This window comes from Oncorhynchus masou, chromosome 31 (assembly GCF_036934945.1).
Source record: "Oncorhynchus masou masou isolate Uvic2021 chromosome 31, UVic_Omas_1.1, whole genome shotgun sequence".
NCBI lineage: Eukaryota > Metazoa > Chordata > Actinopteri > Salmoniformes > Salmonidae > Oncorhynchus > Oncorhynchus masou.
The window spans coordinates 18323116-18343336 of record NC_088242.1 but is presented as its reverse complement, the minus strand read 5'-3'; the positions used below and the strand labels follow the sequence as shown (position 1 = coordinate 18343336).

Sequence of the window (20221 nt, the reverse complement as noted above, 5' to 3'; positions counted from 1 at the left end):
TTAAACAGCCACCACTAACATTGAGTGGCTGCTGCCAACACACTGACTCAACTCCAGCCACTTTAATAATGGGAATTGATGGGAAATGATGTAAAATATATCACTAGCCACTTTAAACAATGCTACCTAATATAATGTTTACATACCCTACATTATTCATCTCATATGTATACGTATATACTGTACTCTATATCATCTACTGCATCTTTATGTAATACATGTATCACTAGCCACTTTAACTATGCCACTTTGTTTATATACTCATCTCATATGTATATACTGTACTCGATACCATCTACTGTATCTTGCCTATGCCGCTCTGTACCATCACTCATTCATATATCTTTATGTACATATTCTTTATCCCCCTACACTTGTGTGTATAAGACAGTAGTTTTGGAATTGTTAGTTAGATTACTTGTTGGTTATTACTGCATTGTCGGAACTAGAAGCACAAGCATTTCGCTACACTCGCATTAACATCTGCTAACCATGTGTATGTGACAAATAAAATTTGATTTGATTTGAAAGTTTGATTTGATTTGAACTATGGTCCCAGGGAGGCCATAACACTTCTAGTTTTCATTTTTTCAATCCATTCAGTAATTAAATTGATTCAGATCTGCCAATCAAATGTATTCATTGATCAATTAACTGGCATGTATAAAAGTAAACTAGCAGTACTTCAGCCCTCGAAGGCTGGTAGTTGAGTAACCCGACTGAGGACACTTCTCCTACCCAAGGCACTTCTGTAGATTAGCTCTTTTCAGTTGTTAGCTTTCTTCTAAAGGCTCATAAATTGAAATACTCTATCACAGAATTATTCCGCTAGTTTTGGGTACGAATTATAGAATAACAGAAAAGGCATTAGTGAATGGTGTATTAAATCAAGTTGTCCTCTCTGTGTGTGTTTAGTGTGCTCTGTATTTCTCTGCCTGCCCTACTCTACTCTGCTCAATGAGCTGTGCTTATTTGTAATTGGGGCACAATGAGAGCCATTCAATCTAAACGGTGTCAGCTTTCTGTCTGTGTGCTTCCACTGAATTAACCCCTACTTGTTTTATTCAGGGGAAATCTACTACACGTAATATACTGTACACTAAAACCAATCGTCATCCCAAGCATTAGACATAATTAAGATATAATCAACCTACTTACACCTTCTTCTTCTTCTTCTTCTTCTTCTCTGGTTTTCCAGAATTCCAATTTGGTAGATTCCTGGAAATAGGAGGGAATAAGTAGGAAATATCTGGCTCTCCTCCAGCTGGGATTTCTGGAAAACTGGGTAATTTGGGAAAAGTTACTGGAATTTTGCAACCCGAGTCTCATAGGGGGGTCGGGATGAAGGAAAAATACAAGAAAGTAATGTTCTTCTTCTTATTATTCCTTTGACTTTACTACATCACCTGCTTTTACCCCTCCTAAGACTGTCAAACACATTCAAATGATTACCATCATCACCATTTTGTTCCCTCTGCTTGAGTCCTACAGGTATAATCAAGCATGTGACCGTTTTTAGCCAACAGAGCATAATATTCTTTCAGTATGTTTTATTGAATTTTAATTAATACTCTTCCCTAACCTCTGAATTGGATCAGTGTAGATAAGATTGGTACTTGCATTAACAGTTTTCATTGTCATTCTGTAAGTCATGGCTCATTTGGACTACAGGCTAGAGAGTCATAATGCAGAGATATAATGTGAGTGTGTGTGTGTGTGTGTGTGAGAGAGAGAGAGAGAGAGAGAGAGAGAGAGAGAGAGAGAGAGAGAGAGAGAGAGAGAGAGAGAGAATAACATGAGAGTGAGATTGACTGTCTTTCGTGGGTTCAGACATTAGGTTGTTTGGGTTACAGACAAGTTGGGACTCCTTCAGGACGACATGTGGTAATGTTGTTAATTTTTAGATTCATAAAAAATATATTCAATGTGTTAAAGTCTTCAATTGGCCTGCAGGGATGAGCTCAGTGTATCCAAGGTCAGGAATTGGGTTTGGGTTATAGAAAAGTTGGGCTTTAGTGATTTGGACAAGTGCTTTTAATTTGAGGCTTGGTAATGTTCCTTTGGCTCCATGCAGAACCAAGAGAGCAGTCGGAATCGCACAAGGACTGGGGGCCTCTTGGTTCGGAACTTGCCTCTCTTCTTCTTTGCCTTTCATTACTGTCCTGTTTGAGTGCACTACTTTTGACCAAGGCCCATAGTGCAATATATAGAGACTAGGGTGCCATTTGGGACACATTCTGAATCGATGCCGTGTGCCTCTTCTGCTCTCTCATGTCATTTATTTAGTAATGAGAGCCGAAGAGGAGAGCCATTCAGTCTTTCGGAAAACAGAGAAGATTGAATCTGGTTTCCCCTGGAGTTTCTTCAGGGCCAAGAAGAGAAGGATAATTAATTAACAATGAAACACTGAGACACTCAGAGACATGTTTTCATTGACGGTCTTAATTTGGGCTGCCCCTCTACTCTCTACCCACTCATCCTCTTTTCCCAGGTCACAGCCACACCACTGCCCTGTGGAACTTCACTACTATTTGTGGAGTTTTAACATCACCATTGTGCTGGAGTTTCTTTTCAATTCAGCATACAGTTTTTCGCCATGCATGTGGTAATATGAGAGGCGTGTGTGTGTGAATTATACTGTTTTTGAACTCGCCTGTCAGAGTGAAAGTGGCAGTGGTTGTGGGTGTGCGTGTGTGTGTGTTTCTGCCTGCTTCCATGAGTGTGTGTTTCTGCCTGCTTCCATGTGTGTGTGTTTCTGCCTGCTTCCATGCGTGTGTGTTTCTGCCTGCTTCCATGAGTGTGTGTTTCTGCATGCTTCCATGAGTGTGTGTTTCTGCCTGCTTCCATGAGTGTGTGTTTCTGCCTGCATCCATGTGTGTGTTTCTGCCTGCTTCCATGCGTGTGTGTTTCTGCCTGCTTCCATGAGTGTGTGTTTCTGCATGCTTCCATGAGTGTGTGTTTCTGCATGCTTCCATGAGTGTGTGTTTCTGCCTGCTTCCATGAGTGTGTGTATCTGCCTGCATCCATGCGTGTGTGTTTCTGCCTGCTTCCATGAGTGTGTGTTTCTGCCTGCTTCCATGAGTGTGTGTATTTGCCCTATTAATAACAAACTTTTCAACGACAAGGTCAAAAATCCCATTGTGAGTGTCGTAAAGGGTGAAGCTCATCACATTGGTATAAATTATTACTGTAATGACTAGAGGGGATAGTCACCGAGGGCTTTCTGGGAGAAGGATAGGACAGAGGGCTTTCTGGGAGAAGGATAGGACAAAGAAAGAAATAGCTTGTGATCTAAATGGTACCCTATTTCCTATGTGCAGTGCCTTCGGTAAGTATTCAGACCCCTTGACTTTTTCCACATTTTGTTACGTTACAGCCATATTCTAGAATGTATTAAATCGTCTTTTCCCCCCTCAATAGTCTACACACAATACCCCATAATGAAAAAGCAAAATCAGGTTTATAGACATTTTTGCAAATGTATCAAATAAAATAAAAATTAAAACGGAAATATCGCATTTACATATGTATTCAGACCCTTTACTCAGTACTTTGTTGAAGCACCTTTGGCAGTGATTACAGCCTTGAGTCTTGGCACACCTGTATTTGGGGAGTTTCTCCCATTCTTCTCTGCAGATCCTCTCAAGCTCTGTAAGGTTGGATGGGGAGCGTCGCTGCACAGCTATTTTCAGGTTTCTCCAGAGATGTTCGATCGGGTTCATGTCCGGGCTCTGGCTGGGCTACTCAAGGACATTCAGAGACTTGTCCCAAAGCCAGTCCTGCATTGTCTTGGCTGTGTGCTTAGGGTAATTGTTCTGCTGGAACCTTCCTGAGTGCCCTGGAGCTCAAGGATCTCTCTGTACTTTGCTTCGTTCATCTTTCCCTCATTCCTAACTAGTCTCCCAGTCCCTGCCTCTGGAAAAACATCCCCACAGCATGATACTACCACCGTGACGCTTGGAATTCATGCCAAATAGTTTAATCTTGCTTTCATCAGACCAGAGAATCTTGTTTCTCGTGTCTTTTACGTGCCTTTTGGCCAACTCCAAGCGGGCTGTCATCTGCCTTTTACTGAGGAGTGGCTTCCATCTGCCCACTCTACCATAAAGGCCTGATTGCTGGAGTGTTGCAGAAATGGTTGTCCTTCTGGAAGGTTCTCCCATCTCCACAGAGGAACTCTGGAACTCTGTCAGAGTGACCATCGGGTTCTTGGTCACCTCTCTGACCAAGACCCTCCCCTGATAGTTCAATTTGGCTGGGTGGCCTGCTCTTGGAAGAGTCTTGGTGGTTCCAAACTTCTCCCATTTAAGAATTATGGAGGCCACTGTGTTCTTGGATACCTTGGGGCAGCAGGTAGCCTAGTGGTTAGAGCATTTGGCCAGTAATTGAAAGTCTGCTGGATTGAATCTGCTGGATTGACAAGGTAAAAATCTGTCTTCTTCCCTTGAACAAGGCAGTTAACCCACTGTTCCCTGGTAGGCCGTCATAGTAACTAATAATTTGTTCTTAACTGACTTGCCTAGTTAAATAAAGGTTACATTTAAAATAAAATAAAAATTATTCGACCTCATGGCTTGGTTTTGCTCTGACATGCACTGTCAGCTGTGGGACCTTATATAGACATGTGTGTGCATTTCCAAATCATGTCCAATCAACTATATTTACCACTGGTGGACTCTAATCAAGCTGTAGAAACATCTCAAGGATGATCAATGGAAACAGGATGCACCTGAGCTCAATTTCGAGTCTCATAGGGTCTGATTACTTATGTAAATAAGGAATTTCTGTTTTTTTTATTTTTAATACATTTGCAAAAATGCCTATACACCTGTTTTTGCTTTCTCTTTATTGTGTGAAGAGTGATGATGGAAAACAAATATTTAATACATTTTAGAATAAAGCTGTAACGTAACAAAATATGGAAAAACTCAAGGGGTCTGAATACTTTCCAACTGTAATGCATTAGTTTTGACCAGAGACGGTGTAGGGAATAGGCTGCCATTTGGGATGCAGACACAAAAAGACAACAATGGAAAAATAATGTAAAGGTCATGAACAATCAGAATCATGTCTTCATGAAATGTGATGATATTTGTATGAAACCAGTATGATGACCAAAGTGTGAAAAATGACTGTTGCTTCTACATTGATAAAGTTTGATCATAAAGTTACTGGTCCCCTCCCCCATGTCAAACACTTGGATTCAGGAGGTGGATTATTAAGGGGATAAGGTGACATTATCCTAGTGCTGAGCGATTAGTGCTGTTCTAGGTCGGTTCGATTTTGCTTTTTCGGTTCGATATTCATTTATTTTACGTTAAATGCATTATAAAATAATGACATAAATGTTTTTTTAATGGAAATTCCAAAGCCAAAAATAGTGAAGTTTGAATTGCCAAAACATTGAAAAGATTCCATTGCCTCTGTCAGGTCAACATTGGGTCGACATCAATAGAAACATAGGAAATGACTATGAAATATAACAATATTACAGTTGCATATATTACTTTGTTTTTATTTGATTAATTTATTATATATACTAACTACAACTATCAATATACCCTAACATGGTTAACACTATTTTATATGTCCGTGCCATTTCTTGATACTATAATTATTGTATGCACCATAAAAGGCAAGTAAACATACAGTTGAAGTCGGAAGTTTACATACACTTAGGTGGGAGTCATTAAATCTAGTTTTTCAACCGTTCCACACATTTCTTGTTAACAAACTATAGTTTTGGCAATGACACAAGTACATTTTCCAACAATTGTTTACAGACAGATTATTTCGCTTATCATTCACTGTATCACAATTCCAGTGGGTCAGACGTTTACATACAGTAAGTTGACTGTGCCTTTAAACAGCTTGGAAAATTCCAGACAATGATGTCATGGCTTTAGAAACTTCTAATAGGCTAATTGACATCATTTGAGTCAATTGGAGGTGTACCTGTGGATGTAAAAATGCCAGACTACAGTTTGCAACTGCACATGGGGACAAAGATCGTACTTTTTGGAGAAATGTCCTCTGGTCTGATGAAACAAAAATAGAACTGTTTGGCCATAATGACCATCGTTATGTTTAGAGGACAAAGGGGGAGGCTTGCAAGCCGAGAAACACCATCTCAACCATGAAGCACAAGGGTGGCAGCATCATGTTGTGGGGGTGCTTTACTGCAGGAGGGACTGGGGCACTTCACAAAATGGATGGCATCATGAGGACGGAAAATTATGTGGAGATATTGAAGCAACATCTCAAGACATCAGTCAGGAAGTTAAAGCTTGGTCGCAAATGGGTCTTCCAAATGGACAATGACCCCAAGCATACTTCCAAAGTTGTGGCAAAATGGCTTAAGGACAACAAAGGCATGGTATTGGAGTGGCCATCAAAAAGTCCTCAATTCCATAGAAAATGTGTGGGCAGAACTGAAAAAGTGTGTGTGAGTAAGGACATTTACATTACATTTAAGTCATTTAGCAGACGCTCTTATCCAGAGCGACTTACAAATTGGTGAATTCACCTTCTGACATCAGTGGAACAGCCACTTTACAATAGTGCATCTAAATCATTTAAGGGGGGTGAGAAGGATTGCTTTATCCTATCCTAGGTATTCCTTGAAGAGGTGGGGTTTCAGGTGTCTCCGGAAGGTGGTGATTGACTCCGCTGTCCTGGCGTCGTGAGGGAGTTTGTTCCACCATTGGGGGGCCAGAGCAGCGAACAGTTTTGACTGGGCTGATTGGGGAACTGTACTTCCTCAGTGGTAGGGAGGCGAGCAGGCCAGAGGTGGATGAAAGTGCCCTTGTTTGGGTGTAGGGCCTGATCAGAGCCTGGAGGACTGCGGTGCCGTTCCCCTCACAGCTCCGTAGGCAAGCACCATGGTCTTGTAAAGCTTCAACTGGAAGCCAGTGGAGAGAGCGGAGGAGCGGGGTGACGTGAGAGAACTTGGGAAGGTTGAACACCAGACGGGCTGCGGCGTTCTGGATGAGTTGTAGGGGTTTAATGGCACAGGCAGGGAGCCCAGCCAACAGCGAGTTGCAGTAATCCAGACGGGAGATGACAAGTGCCTGGATTAGGACCTGCGCCGCTTCCTGTGTGAGGCAGGGGCGTACTCTGCGGATGTTGTAGAGCATGAACCTACAGGAACGGGCCACCGCCTTGATGTTAGTTGAGAACGACAGGGTGTTGTCCAGGATCACGCCAAGGTTCTTAGCGCTCTGGGAGGAGGAAACAATGGAGGCCTTACAAACCTGACTCAGTTACACCAGCTCTGTCAGGAGGAATGGGCCAAAATTCACCCAACTTATTGTGGGAAGCTCGTGGAAGGCAACCCAAAATGTTTGACCCAAGTTACACAATTTAAAGGCAATTCTACCAAATACTAATTGAGTGTATGTAGACGTCTGACCCACTGGGAATGTGAAGAATGAAATAATACCTGAAATAAATCATTCTCTCTACTATTATTCTGATATTTCACATTCTTAAAATAAAGTGGGGATCCTAACTGACCTAACACAGGGAAATTTTACTAGGATGAAATGTCAGGAATTGTGAAAAACTGAGTTTAAATATATTTGGCTAAGGTGTATGTAAACTTCCGACTTCAACTGTATCACAGCATGGGCTGTATTTTATTTTTCAAAGATGACCAATGCAGAAAGAATTTCACTCCAGAATATGAATATCCAGAAACAAAAGGCTTTATTTGATCTGAGAACTGAACTTTCCTCTATGTGCTTGTAACGGGTGTCGTCGTCAGATGAGGAGGAATCAGACCAAAGCGCAGTGTTCATGACTTTTATTGAACTGAACACATAAACAAAAATAACAAAGTGAATACACAAAACCAAAAAAGTCCTGTCAGGTGAAGAACACTAAACAGAAAACAACTACCCACAAAACCTAGGTGGGAAAAAGCTACCTAAGTATGGTTCCCAATCAGAGACAACGATAGACAGCTGTCCCTGATTGAGAACCATACCCGGTCAAAATAAAGAAATACAAAACATAAATAAAGGAACATAGAATGCCCACCCCAAATCACACCCTGACCAAACTAAAATAGAAAAAGCTCTCTAAGGTCAGGGCGTGACAGTGCTCCTCAGTGCTCCTCTCCCTCTCCCTCTCCCTTTCCCGCTCCCTTGTCCTTTGTCCTCTGCATTTTACTTGGTCCATTCTTGCAAATAGCAACTCAGAGGTGACCTCTTTTATGCATGAATAAGAACTGATTGCTGATTGAAAAATAGTGCAAAGAAATTGACGTTTATGGGATTAATTTGTACCACCTGTGACCAAATGTTTTAATTTTGTTTGTCATGATTTACTTAACTGAGTTTTACTCTTTTGTAGAGAGTTCTGATAACTGTTTTGCAAAAATGTGCTTTGCATTTGCATTGTGTGTGAAAGCAATGAGAAATTACTTACAGTTTTGCAAAAAACAACACTCTTGTGCTCGTTGGCGGTGATGTAAAGTACTTAAGTAAAAATACTTTGAAGTACTACTTAAGTAGATTTTTGTGGAATCTGTAGTTTAATTTGCTATTTATATTTGTGTCTACTTTTACTTCACTACATTCCTAAAGAAAATAATGTACTTATTACTCCATACATTTTCCCAGACGCCCAAAAGAACTCGTTACATTTGGAATGCATAGAAGGACAGGAAAATGGTCCAATTCACATCCCTGGTCATCCGTACTGCCTCCTATCTGGCAGACTCACTGAACACGAATGCTTTGTTTGGAAACACTCAAAAATGTTTTGAGTGTGCACCTGGCTATCCGTAAATATAAAAAACAAGACAATTGTGCAGTCTAGTTTGCATAATATAAGGAATGTGAAATGATTTATAGTTTTACTTTTGATACTAAAGTATATTTAAAACGAAAGTAAAAAAAAACACGTCATATTTTAATGGGTTACTTTCACTTTAGTATGTTTCTATTAAGGCACCTTTACTTTTACTCAAGTATTGCAATTGGGTACTTTTTCCACCACTGCTCATTAGGTTATGATTTTTTAAACTTTTATTTAACTAAGCAAGTCAGTTAAGAACAAATTCTTATTTACAGTGACCGCCTAGGAACAGTGGGTTAACTGCCTTGTTCAGAGAAAGAACAACAGATCTTTACCTTGTCAGCTCGGGGTTTTGATTTTGCAACCTTTTGGTTACTGGCCCGACGCTCTAACCACTAGGCTACCTGCTGCCCCACAGGGAGATGAAGATCAAGTGGACCCCAGTTTCATTAAAAGTATCTTAACAATTGAGACAAACTGTAATAACCTAAAAGAAGTATGAAATGCCGGTTAATCGCTCAGCACTACACCACTCTAACTAATTTGACAGTTTTTCCCAATTGTTAACAAACGTTTACTGAAGCTATGTCTCGTGCACTCATAACACAAAACAGTTATCAAATTTCCCCAAACTCTACAGACATCTTGCAAAATGAAACACAGCAATCAAAAGCATGTACTCCCTATTCAGAATGAAACTATGCTTACAAATGAGACGCACACATCAAATGAATCTAACTTAGTGACAACCGAGATCACACTAATGTGACATTCAGATTACTATCAGAAACAGCATCAGCTGTTCTGGACGACTGTGTGATCACGCTCGCCGCAGCCGACGTGAGTAAGACCTTTAAACGGGTCAACATTCACAAGGCTGCGGGGCCAGATGGATTACCAGGACGTCTACAGACCCATGGCACTCCTGTCTGTAGTCATGAAGTGCTTTGGTAGTGGCTCACATCAACACCATTATCCCAGAAACTCTAGACCCACTCCAATTAGCATACCACCCAAACAGATCCACAGAGGATGCAATCTCTATTGCCCTTCTTTTTTTTTTCTTTTTTTTTTACTTTATTTGACAAGGCAAGTCAGTTAAGAACAAATTCTTATTTTCAATGACGGCCTAGGAACAGTGGTTTAACTGCCTGTTCAGGGTCAGCTCGGGGATTTGAACTTGCAACCTTCCGTTTCCTAGTACAACACTCTAACCACTAGGCTACCCTGCCGCCCCTTTCCCACCTGGACAAAAGGAACACCTATGTGAGAATTCATTGACTAGAGCTCAGCGTTCAACACCATAGTACCCTCAAAGTTCATCACTAAGTTAAGGAACCTGGGACTAAACACTTCCCTCTGCAACTGGATCCTGGACTTCCTGACGGGCCGCCCCGATGTGGTGAGGGTAGGTAGCAACACATCTGCCACGCTGATCCTCAACACTGAAGCTCCCCTGGGGTGCGTGCTCAGCCCCCTCCTGTACTCCCTGTTCACCCACTACTGCATGGCCAGGCACGACTCCAACACCATCATTAAGTTTGCTGACGACACAACAGTGGTAGGCCTGATCACCGAGAACGACGAGGCCGCCTATAGAGAGGAGGTCAGAGACCTGGCCTGGGTGGTGCCAGAATAACAACCTATCCCTCAATGTAACCAAGACTAAGGAGATGATTGTGGACTACAGGAAATGGAGCACCAAGCACATCCTCATTCTCATTGACGCGGCTGTGGTAGAGCAGGTTGAGAGCTTCAAATTCCTTGGTGTCCACATCAACAACAAACTAGAATGGTCCAAACACACCAAGACAGTTGTGAAGAGGGCACGACAATGCCTATTCACCCCAGGACCTCTACACCAGGTCGTGTCAGAGGAAGGCCCTGAAATATGTCAAAGGCCCCAGCCACCCCAGTCATAGACTGTTCTCTCTACTTCCACAAGGCAAGTGTTACCGGAGTGCCACGTCTAGGACGAAAAGCTTTTCAACAGTTTTTATCCCCAAGCCATAAGATTCCTGAACAGGTAACCAAATGGTTACCCAGAATATTTGCATTGTATGCCTCCTCCCAACCCCTCTTATACGCTGCTGCTACTCTCTGTTCATCATATATGCATAGTCACTTTAACCATATCCACATGTACATACTACCTCAATAAGCCTGACTGACCGTTGTCTGTATATAGCCTTGCTACTCTTATTTTCAAATGTAATTTTACTGTTGTTTTATTTCTTTACTTACCTACACACACAAACACACACAAACACACACACATACTTGAAAAAAAAAATCTCCGCACTATTAGTTAGAGCCTGTAAGTTAGCATTTCACCTGTTGTATTCGGCGCACGTGACAAATAAACTTCGATTTTATTATTTTAGTGTAAAGACTAAGATTTTGTTGTTATAGTATATATTATTTGTGTGTACTCAAACAAGAAAGGAACACAAATGCAAAAGTTGAAGCTTTATATTTCAACGTGACTCTTACAGCATACTGTAAGCACTCATACAGTAAAAATGAAAACACACAGTAAATATATTTTTCAAATGCCAAGGAAGAAAAATGGCCTATTTGTACTACTGCACTGTATGTTAGATCAATTGTATGGAATAGATAAAGAAATTGTCAAATACAATCAAATCTAAATCATAAGTCAAGAAACAACTACTCCATTGCGAAAACAAAATCGGTCATGTCTGTTGTTTTGGTTCAGCCACAGATTTTCATCAACATCACAGGCAATATTCTCCTTGGCCAGACAGTGTGGGAAATGTCTTCTGGCATGACACATCCACCCCTGACAGGACTCTGCTGGAATGTCACCACAGGCCATTGCCTGGAGAAGGGCCGTACGTTCATGGGGGTTGGGATCATACACCTTCCACCACCATGCTGAATACAACTCCTCCATGGGGTTGTGATCATATACCTTCCACCACCATGCTGAAAACAATTCCTCCATGGGGTTGGGATCATACACCTTCCACCACCATGCTGAAAACAACTCCTCCATGGGGTTGTGATCATATACCTTCCACCACCATGCTGAAAACAACTCCTCCATGGGGTTTGTGATCATACACCTTCCACCACCATGCTGAAACAACTCCTCCATGGGGTTGTGATCATACACCTTCCACCACCATGCTGAAAACAACTCCTCCATGGGGTTGGGATCATACACCTTCCACCACCATGCTGAAAACAACTCCTCCATGGGGTTTGTGATCATACACCTTCCACCACCATGCTGAAACAACTCCTCCATGGGGTTGTGATCATACACCTTCCACCACCATGCTGAAAACAACTCCTCCATGGGGTTGGGATCATACACCTTCCACCACCATGCTGAAAACAACTCCTAAATGGGGCGGCAGGTAGCCTAGTGGTTAGAGTGTTTGGCCAATAACAGAAAGGTTGCTGCATCGAATCCCTGAGCTGACAAGGTAAAAATCTGTCATTCTGCCCCTGAGCAAGGTAGTTAACCAACTGTTCCTTGGGAGGCTGTCATTGTAATAAGAATTTGTTCTTAACTGACTTGCCTAGTTAAATGAAAAATGCCATTGAAAAATGGGTTATATGGTGAGAAATAGAGAATTGTAAACCTGGATGGTTATGGAACCAGTTGCGAAGCTGAGCAGCCTGATGAAAGCTCAAATTGTCCCAAATTAGAACATACATATGATGCTCATAATTACCTGGCCCTGCTCTGGCTGAAAAACATTGTCATGTAAGGTGTTCCGGAAAATAAGGAGATGGGCAGTGTTGTATGGTCCAAGGGTGGCATGTGGGGGAGGACCCCATTGTGGCTCATAGATGTGTATATGGTGACATTTCCCCCTGCTGGCCAGGCACCTCAATGATGGCGCATTGACCAATCATGTTCCTTCCTCACTTCCTCGTCTTTGCTAAATGACAGTAAATACTGTATTCTAAATTTCACTGGCAACCTCAATGGTTCTCTAATGTTTCAAGAGTATAATACTAGTACATTACTTGCACATATTCATACCGTTTATCCTTCACTCTTTGGGAATTCCTTTCAAATGGGACTCTGTAGATTTGCTTCATCCGGAGATGGTGTTTCTTAAGGATGCAGGGCTATGGTTGATAAACTCACTCTGATGTTCTGGAAGATGGCAGGGTTTTCAATCATTTGCTGTTGGATTTCCTGCAGTCTTATGGCATTATTTTACACTACCATTTTCACAATGGGAAAGGGGATACCTCGTCAGTTGTACAACTGAATGTATTTAACCTCTGAATCAGAGAGGTGTGGGGGGCTGTCATAATCGACATCCACGTCTTCAGCGCCCAGTGGGTTAACTGCCTTGCTCAGCGGCAGAATGACAGCTCAACCTTTCGGGTTCTGGCCCAATGCTCTAACCACTAGGCTACCTGCCATCTGTTTGTCATGATTTACTCAACTGAGTTTTGCTTTTTTGTAGAGAGTTGTGTTTTAACTGTTTCGCAAAAATGTGCTTAGCATTGTCTGTGAAAGCAATGAGAAATGACTTACAGTTTTGCAAAAAAACAACACTCTTGTGCTCATTAGCAGTGATATAAAGTACGTACAGTAAGTAAAAACACTTCGAAGTACTACTTAAGTCGATTTTTTTGTGGAATCTGTACTTAAATTTGCTCTTCATATTTACAACTACTTTTACTTTTACTTCACTTCATTCTTAAAGAAAATAATGTACTTTTTACTCCATACATTTTCCCAGACACCCGGATGCATTCTACCACCACGGTGGTCGTCTTTCAGTTCTACAAAAACAAAATAGCATTCACTAGAGTAGCACTACAGTAATATAGCATACAACATAAACATGTTACAAACTAGTATAGCTCCCAATTTCATACATACAGTAATACACAAGACATGCATACAGTAATGCACAAAACAATACATGCTGTAAGGTGCCCCTTACAGCATGTATTGGAATCTACAATCTTTATTGTGCTTTATGTTGAACTACTCTCAAGTAGTAAAAGCAGTAGATAGGTCCAATGTCTGCAGTGCTATTCTAACTTCTGTAACGTCTGGATGATGGATGCTATGATGAAGTGACTCAGCTTGTGCTGCAGTCTCTGCCCATTCTCTCTTAAGGTCAATGCCAGGTTAAGCACATGGTCCACCACAGTCGCCTGAATATCATCAGAGACTACTCTCCTGGTTCTTGTTCTCGGTCTTCCTCCACCTCCACCTCTCTCTGCCAAGTTCACTTCCATTGTTCTCCAAACACAGGAGTTCTCACCTGTGGCCTTGTATTCAAATCAAATCGTATTTGTCACGTGCGCCGAATACAACAGGTATTGTATTACTGTGAAATGCTTCCTTACAAGCCCTTAACCAATAAAGTTTTAAGAAAATACCTAAAAAAAAGTAAGAGATAAGAATAACAAATAATTAAAGAGCAGCAGTAAATAACAACAGCGGGGCTATATACAGGGGGTACCGGTACAGAGTCAATGTGCGGTGTCAAGGTAATTGAGGTACTATGTACATGAAGGTAGAGTTATTAAAGTGACTATGTATAGGTAATAACAGAGAGTAGCAGCAGCGTAGAAGAGGGTGGGGGGGGGCAATGCATATAGTCTGGGTAGCCATTTGAGTAGCTGTTCAGGAGTCTTATGGCTTGGGGGTAGAAGCTGTTTAGAAGCCTCTTGTACCTAGACTTGGTGCTCCGGTACCACAGTCTTTGACAAGGGTAGGTTTTTAGGGCCTTCCCCTGACACCGCCTGGCCCCGGTGATGTACTGGGCCGTATGCATTACCCCCTGTAGAACCTTGCGGTCGGAAGCCGAGCAGTTGCCATACCAGGCAGTGATGCAACCCATCAGGATGCTCTCAATGGTACAAATGTAAACTTTTTGAGGATCTGAGGACACATGCCAAAACGTTTTAATCTCCTGAGGGGGAATAGGTTTTGTCGTGCCCTTTTCACAACTGTCTTGGTGTGCTTGGATCATTCTAGTTTGTTGTTGATGTGGATACCAAGGAACTTATCCATACCAAAGGTCTGATTGCAAATTGCAAATTTACGCAACTAGTGATTGCACATGTGAAGAGTGAAAGGTAACGGGTAATTGAGCTTAGCTTGTTAAGCAGTGTTGCTTTCATTTGCAGACAAGAGATTTTCATTTTGAAGTTTGTGCCAAAAGTAGAGAATTGTGTCTTGTGTTTTGCCAAATGTTTGTTATAGAATTGCAATCTGATTGTAAAGCAAAACATGTGCCAGTAGTATTTCAGATTTGGATGAGGTTTGGAACCACCAAGACTTTTCCTAGAGCTGGCCGCCCAGTCAAACTGAGCAATCGGGGGAGAAGGGCCTTAGTCCTTAGAGCTCCAGAGTTCCTCTGTGGAGATGGGAGAACCTTCCAGAAGGACAACCATCTCTGCAGCACTCCCACAATTAGCCCTTTATGTTAGAGTGGCCAGACGGAAGCCACTCCTCAGTAAAAGGCCGATGACATCCCAAAGGACTGTCAGACTATGAGAAACAGGATTCTCTGGTCTGATGAAATCAAGATTGAACTCTTTGGCCTGAATGTCAAACTTCATGTCTGGAGGAAACCTGGCACCATCCCTAGGGTCAAGCATGATGGTGGCAGCATCATGCTGTGTCAATGTTTTTCAGAGGCAGGGACTGGGAGATTAGTCAGGATCAAGGGAAAGATGAACGGAGCAACGTACAGACGGATCCTTGATGAAAACCTGCTCCAGAGTGCTCCGAACCACAGACTGGGGCCAAGGTTCACCTTCCAACAGGACAACAACCCAAAGCACACAGTCAATACAACGCAGGAGTGGCTTCAGGTCGTTTGTGTGGCCCAGTCAGAGCCCGGACTTGAACCCAATCTAACATTTCTGGAACCTAAAAATAGCTGTGCAGTGACGCTCCCCATAAAACCTGGCAGCTCCCCATAAAACCTGGCAGATCTGCAGAGAAGAATGTGAGAAACTCCCCAAATACAGGTGTGCCAAGATTGGAGCGTCATACCCAAGAAGACTCGAGGCTGTAATCACTGCCAAAGTTGCTTCAACAAAGTACTGAGTAAAGGGTCTGAATACTTACATAAATGTGATATGCCAGAAACAAACTTGCTGATCTCCCTGTTCTCTGTTCATTGGTTGACTGAGTACACCAAGCCAATCTCTTATCCAATCAGTTATGTACTGATTCACATAATTCAAAGGTAGAGGGTGCACGTGCGCGTGCGTGAGTGTGTACGTGAGTAAGCTGCAGTCTGTCTCTAACCTCTGACCTGTCACTTCCCAAGATAGGAAGTGTTCCTGTGCTTGTTCCTGCATAACTTAACACATGCTGCACACACACACACACACACACACACACACACCCCACAAATGTTTTACAGCTAATCCTCTTCTCTCGTCACCATCTCCACTTAGCTTTCACACTGACCTGAATTGACCAGGAAATGAGTAGACAGAACAAAGGGCCAGGTCGTGCATCAACAGCAGAAATGTCAGTCAGATACAGAGCTGAGCTTCATTACTGCATTACAAACACAGCCTCCCAAATACTGATGACCTTCTCCAGAGAAGGTATGTTTTTAGTAGAGTAGAATGCTAATTGAATGACGTTGCCAGATATTTAAATAGTGAAATATCACTCACTTCATTGAACTCGTCAAATGCTGGTACTGCACCAAAGTCTTTTAATAGACAGAGTAGAGCCTAACCTAAAAAACATCTTACCCCATGCCAGTAAATGGTGTCTACCGCAGAAATGGAGCATTCAGATGCCTGCAGGGATCTTCGAGGTTTATTAGGGCCGGACAAATAGACACAAATACTAATGCTGTGGTGTGTTGGACGCCTTCCTCGGAGCCTTTAGTAGTTTCATCTTCTGAAATTAATCAGTCAATCCATCCATCTAACCCCATCTTTCTCTGTCTTCCTCTGTAGGTTTCGGGATGTCCACCCCGGTGACGGTGGCAGGGAAGGTGTTCCTGATCTTCTATGGACTCCTTGGTTGCGCCGCCACCATCTTGTTCTTTAACCTCTTCCTGGAACGCATTATCACCCTCCTGGCCGTGGTAATGAAGGCCGTGAGGGAACGGCGCATCCGGAACTCCGGCCTCCTCCCGCCGGGTATCCGCCATGACTTCTCGGCGTGTTCGTTCCCGGGGTGGAAGCCGTCGGTCTACCACGTCATGTTGATCCTGGGGCTATCTGCCATCATCATCTCCTGCTGCGCCTCAGCCATGTACACCCCTGTGGAGGGATGGGCCTACCTGGACTCACTCTATTTCTGTTTCGTCACATTTAGGTAAGGTAGCCTACTAGAGGTCGGAGGTTGGAGAAGTGGGCAAGCCAGCAACCAGCTGGAAGGCTGTCTGTATGAATCTTGAGTCTCAGAGAAATGCTGGCATCCTAGAGTATCCATGATATCATATCCTGTGCCCATGAGCAAAGCACTGCACAGTGGCTGGCCTGTTCTTCAACCTCTCACTGGGTGTGTGTATTTGTGTTTCTTGGGTAGGGTCGCATAATTCTGGCAACTTTCTAAAAATTCTCTGGTTTTCCAGAAATCCAATTTGAAGGATTCCTGCAATTAGGAGGGAATAAGCCGAAAATATTCAGCTATCCTCGGACCCAGGTTTGGATTTCTGGAAAACTGGAGAATTTGTGGAAAGTTAATGGAATTTTGCAGCCCTAGTCTCAAGGGGCTTGGGATAGAAAAAAGACAAAAGGCAAGAAAGTAATGTTATTCTTGTTTTTATTTTTCTTCTTCCCCTTCTCCTCTTCCTCTTCATTTTCCTTCTTTCTCTCTTCCTCCTCCTTCTCCCTCCTTCTACTCTGCCTCCCCTTTTTTCTCTACCTACTCCCCTGTCAGCACCATTGGCTTCGGGGACCTAGTATCAAGCCAGAGAGCGGACTATGAGTACCAGCCGCTGTACCGTCTGGCTAACTGCCTGTTCATCCTCATGGGCGTGTGCTGCATCTACTCTCTGTTCAACGTCATCTCCATCGTCATCAAACAGGTAGCTGTAGAACAACGAGCACAATGGAAATAAGTCTGTCGACAATATTGTATTTTTAATCCTTGATGCATTGTTGTGTTCAGTTAGCTGAGCCACCTCTATCTGTAACTATATCTGTATTTTAAACATCAGATTCCTTCCTTCCTTCAGGTGCTCAACTGGATGCTTCAGAACCTGTGCTGCCAGCGGTGCAACATCAGGTCAAACTCTTTCCCGTTGGGACGCCGCAACGCCATCCGGCCCGGGTCGAGAATCCGTAAGGGCCGCTTCGGAATCAGACGCCCGCCCAACTCTGGGGATTCGGGACCCTGCGACAGTGACACGGAGGGGGGAGGACGCAGACTCTCTGGAGAGATGATTTCAATGAAGGACCTGACAGCCTCGAATAAGGTCTCACTGGCACTCATGCAGAAGCAGTTATCAGAGTCCGCTAACGGTTATCCCAGGACGGTGTGTGGCGGCTCGAGACATAACGGGTTCTCTGGAGGAGTGGGTGCTCTGGGGATCATGAACAACAGACTGGCAGAGACCAGCAACTCCAGGTAGACCTGTGTAGTGTTTCTCAATTTCTGGTCCATGGACAGGCGCTGGTCCGTGAGATGTGGACTTTCGGTCGGTGAGATGATTGACTGACTTAATGTTTGAAGTCCCCCACGGAGTAAAGACCATAGCTTGTCAGTAGACCCCTGCAGGGTGGCAGACAATGTGCTTCAGGAGACTGAGACTGATGAGGAGAGAAACTGAGAGGAGTTTTATGGTCTTATGTGATTAACTTGATTTGCTATCACTCTTGTCATACTTGATTATGTCTTGTTGTTCAATGGAAGAGCATAATGATATGCATGAAACTGTTGGACATTTTTGGGGATGGAATCAACATCCTGTGATGATGATGATGATGATGATGATGGGACAGTTGGAATGATACTATGGGAAGGAGAGGAACCTTCTTGTAACTGTGCTTTTGAAGGTCAAAACACTTGAGACAACCATGGAAGGAATTAGTATAACATGAGGCCATAAGCCGACATATTGCTCTCTCTGACTCTAAGCCAGAAAGAACATTTTCACTGATATACCATTGGCAATCTTCAAAATATTTAGTTAGCCATACCTGAGTACATCTCTGAGGCTGTGAGTATCAAACATCTCAGAGGAATTAGTTAGCCATATGTAGCAAATGTCTCAGATAAGAAGTGCTGATCTAGGATCAGTTTAGCCTTTTAGATCAAATTGAATACAATGAACAGGAGGGACCTGATTCTAGATCAGCACTCCTTCTCCAAGATGCTTGATACATACTGCCCCAGATCAGTTTGACAGCATACTGTACTGGAAGAGGCAACTCTGTGCGACATTATCATCATGATCGCTTTGGAGCTATTTCACTAAGTATGTCATTTATAAGTAGGTTTGAATGTATAGGTTGAGTTGGTACTGTACCTGTCATTCAACACAAAGATAACTACAGTATGATATAGCACATATATAGCTATGCCATCCATGTCTCATTGTGAAGAACAATAGGAACACATCAACATATCAGATCCATTTACAGACCAGGCCTGAAGTATGGAAGCTGAACCATAGAGAGCATAACGTGACCTTAGTGATAGCAAACCTAGTCTCTACCATAGAAATAGAATGACTAGAATGAACATTCAAGCCAGTCATGTCAATGCTCTGTGATGTATGGACCGGCACCCATATTGATTGTGCCTATGCGAGGAAGCACAAGCAACAAGTCATAATATTACAATGGTCTCCACCAATCATCTTGTACTAGTCTAATCTTAAGCTCAGGTGACTCATTTATTGTGGGGGAAGAGGAGACCGGTTCAGCACGTCCCAAATCGCTTGTAAGGTGGAAGCAATATGGTGGAAGCTCCAACACTATACTGCTTATACCTGCCCAGACCCTTCGGATAGATCTACAAATGTTGAGGGGTTAGGGACAATGGGGAAGGGGGAAGGGTAAGAAAATAATTCAGACTGGCTGGTGTTGTATCGGGTTGATGCTACTGCTGTAGTGTGTGATGTAGCCTGCAACTCCAGCTCAGTTATGTCAGTCAGTCAGTTCAGTGAGCTCCAAGTTAGAGATTCAGCACTGAGCCTGACTGTAGGGCTTCAAACAGACATTTCCTATTTCTCAAGATGGACGAGTGCAGAGAAGAGGGAGAGAGAGAGGGAGAGGGGGGAGAGGAGAGAGAGAGGGAGAGAGCGAGGGAGAGGGGGAGAGGAAGGGAATGAAAGTCGAGGGCCTCTTAGGAAGGTAACTATGGTTCTTATCAGCTCAGAACATGTTTTAGGGCAGAGAGTGTTTGACATACTTTATGGGTGAATGCCGGCTAAAACTCCTCTTCTCTTCTCCTTTTCTCTTCTCCTTTTCTCTTCTC

The 20221-nt window shown here is 42.9% G+C and overlaps 1 protein-coding gene across 1 annotated transcript in view; it reads left to right on the top strand.

The window, feature by feature from the left end:
- Positions 1-19792, top strand: part of kcnk12 (potassium channel, subfamily K, member 12) — a 71279-nt gene extending 51487 nt beyond the window's left edge. The window contains exons 2-4 of the mRNA XM_064950249.1: positions 16747-17110; positions 17678-17825; positions 17976-19792. Coding sequence (XP_064806321.1) covers positions 16747-17110; positions 17678-17825; positions 17976-18371 — 908 coding nt within the window. The 3' untranslated portion in view covers positions 18372-19792. The remainder of the gene's footprint in view (positions 1-16746; positions 17111-17677; positions 17826-17975) is intronic.
- Positions 19793-20221: the final 429 nt, after the last annotated feature.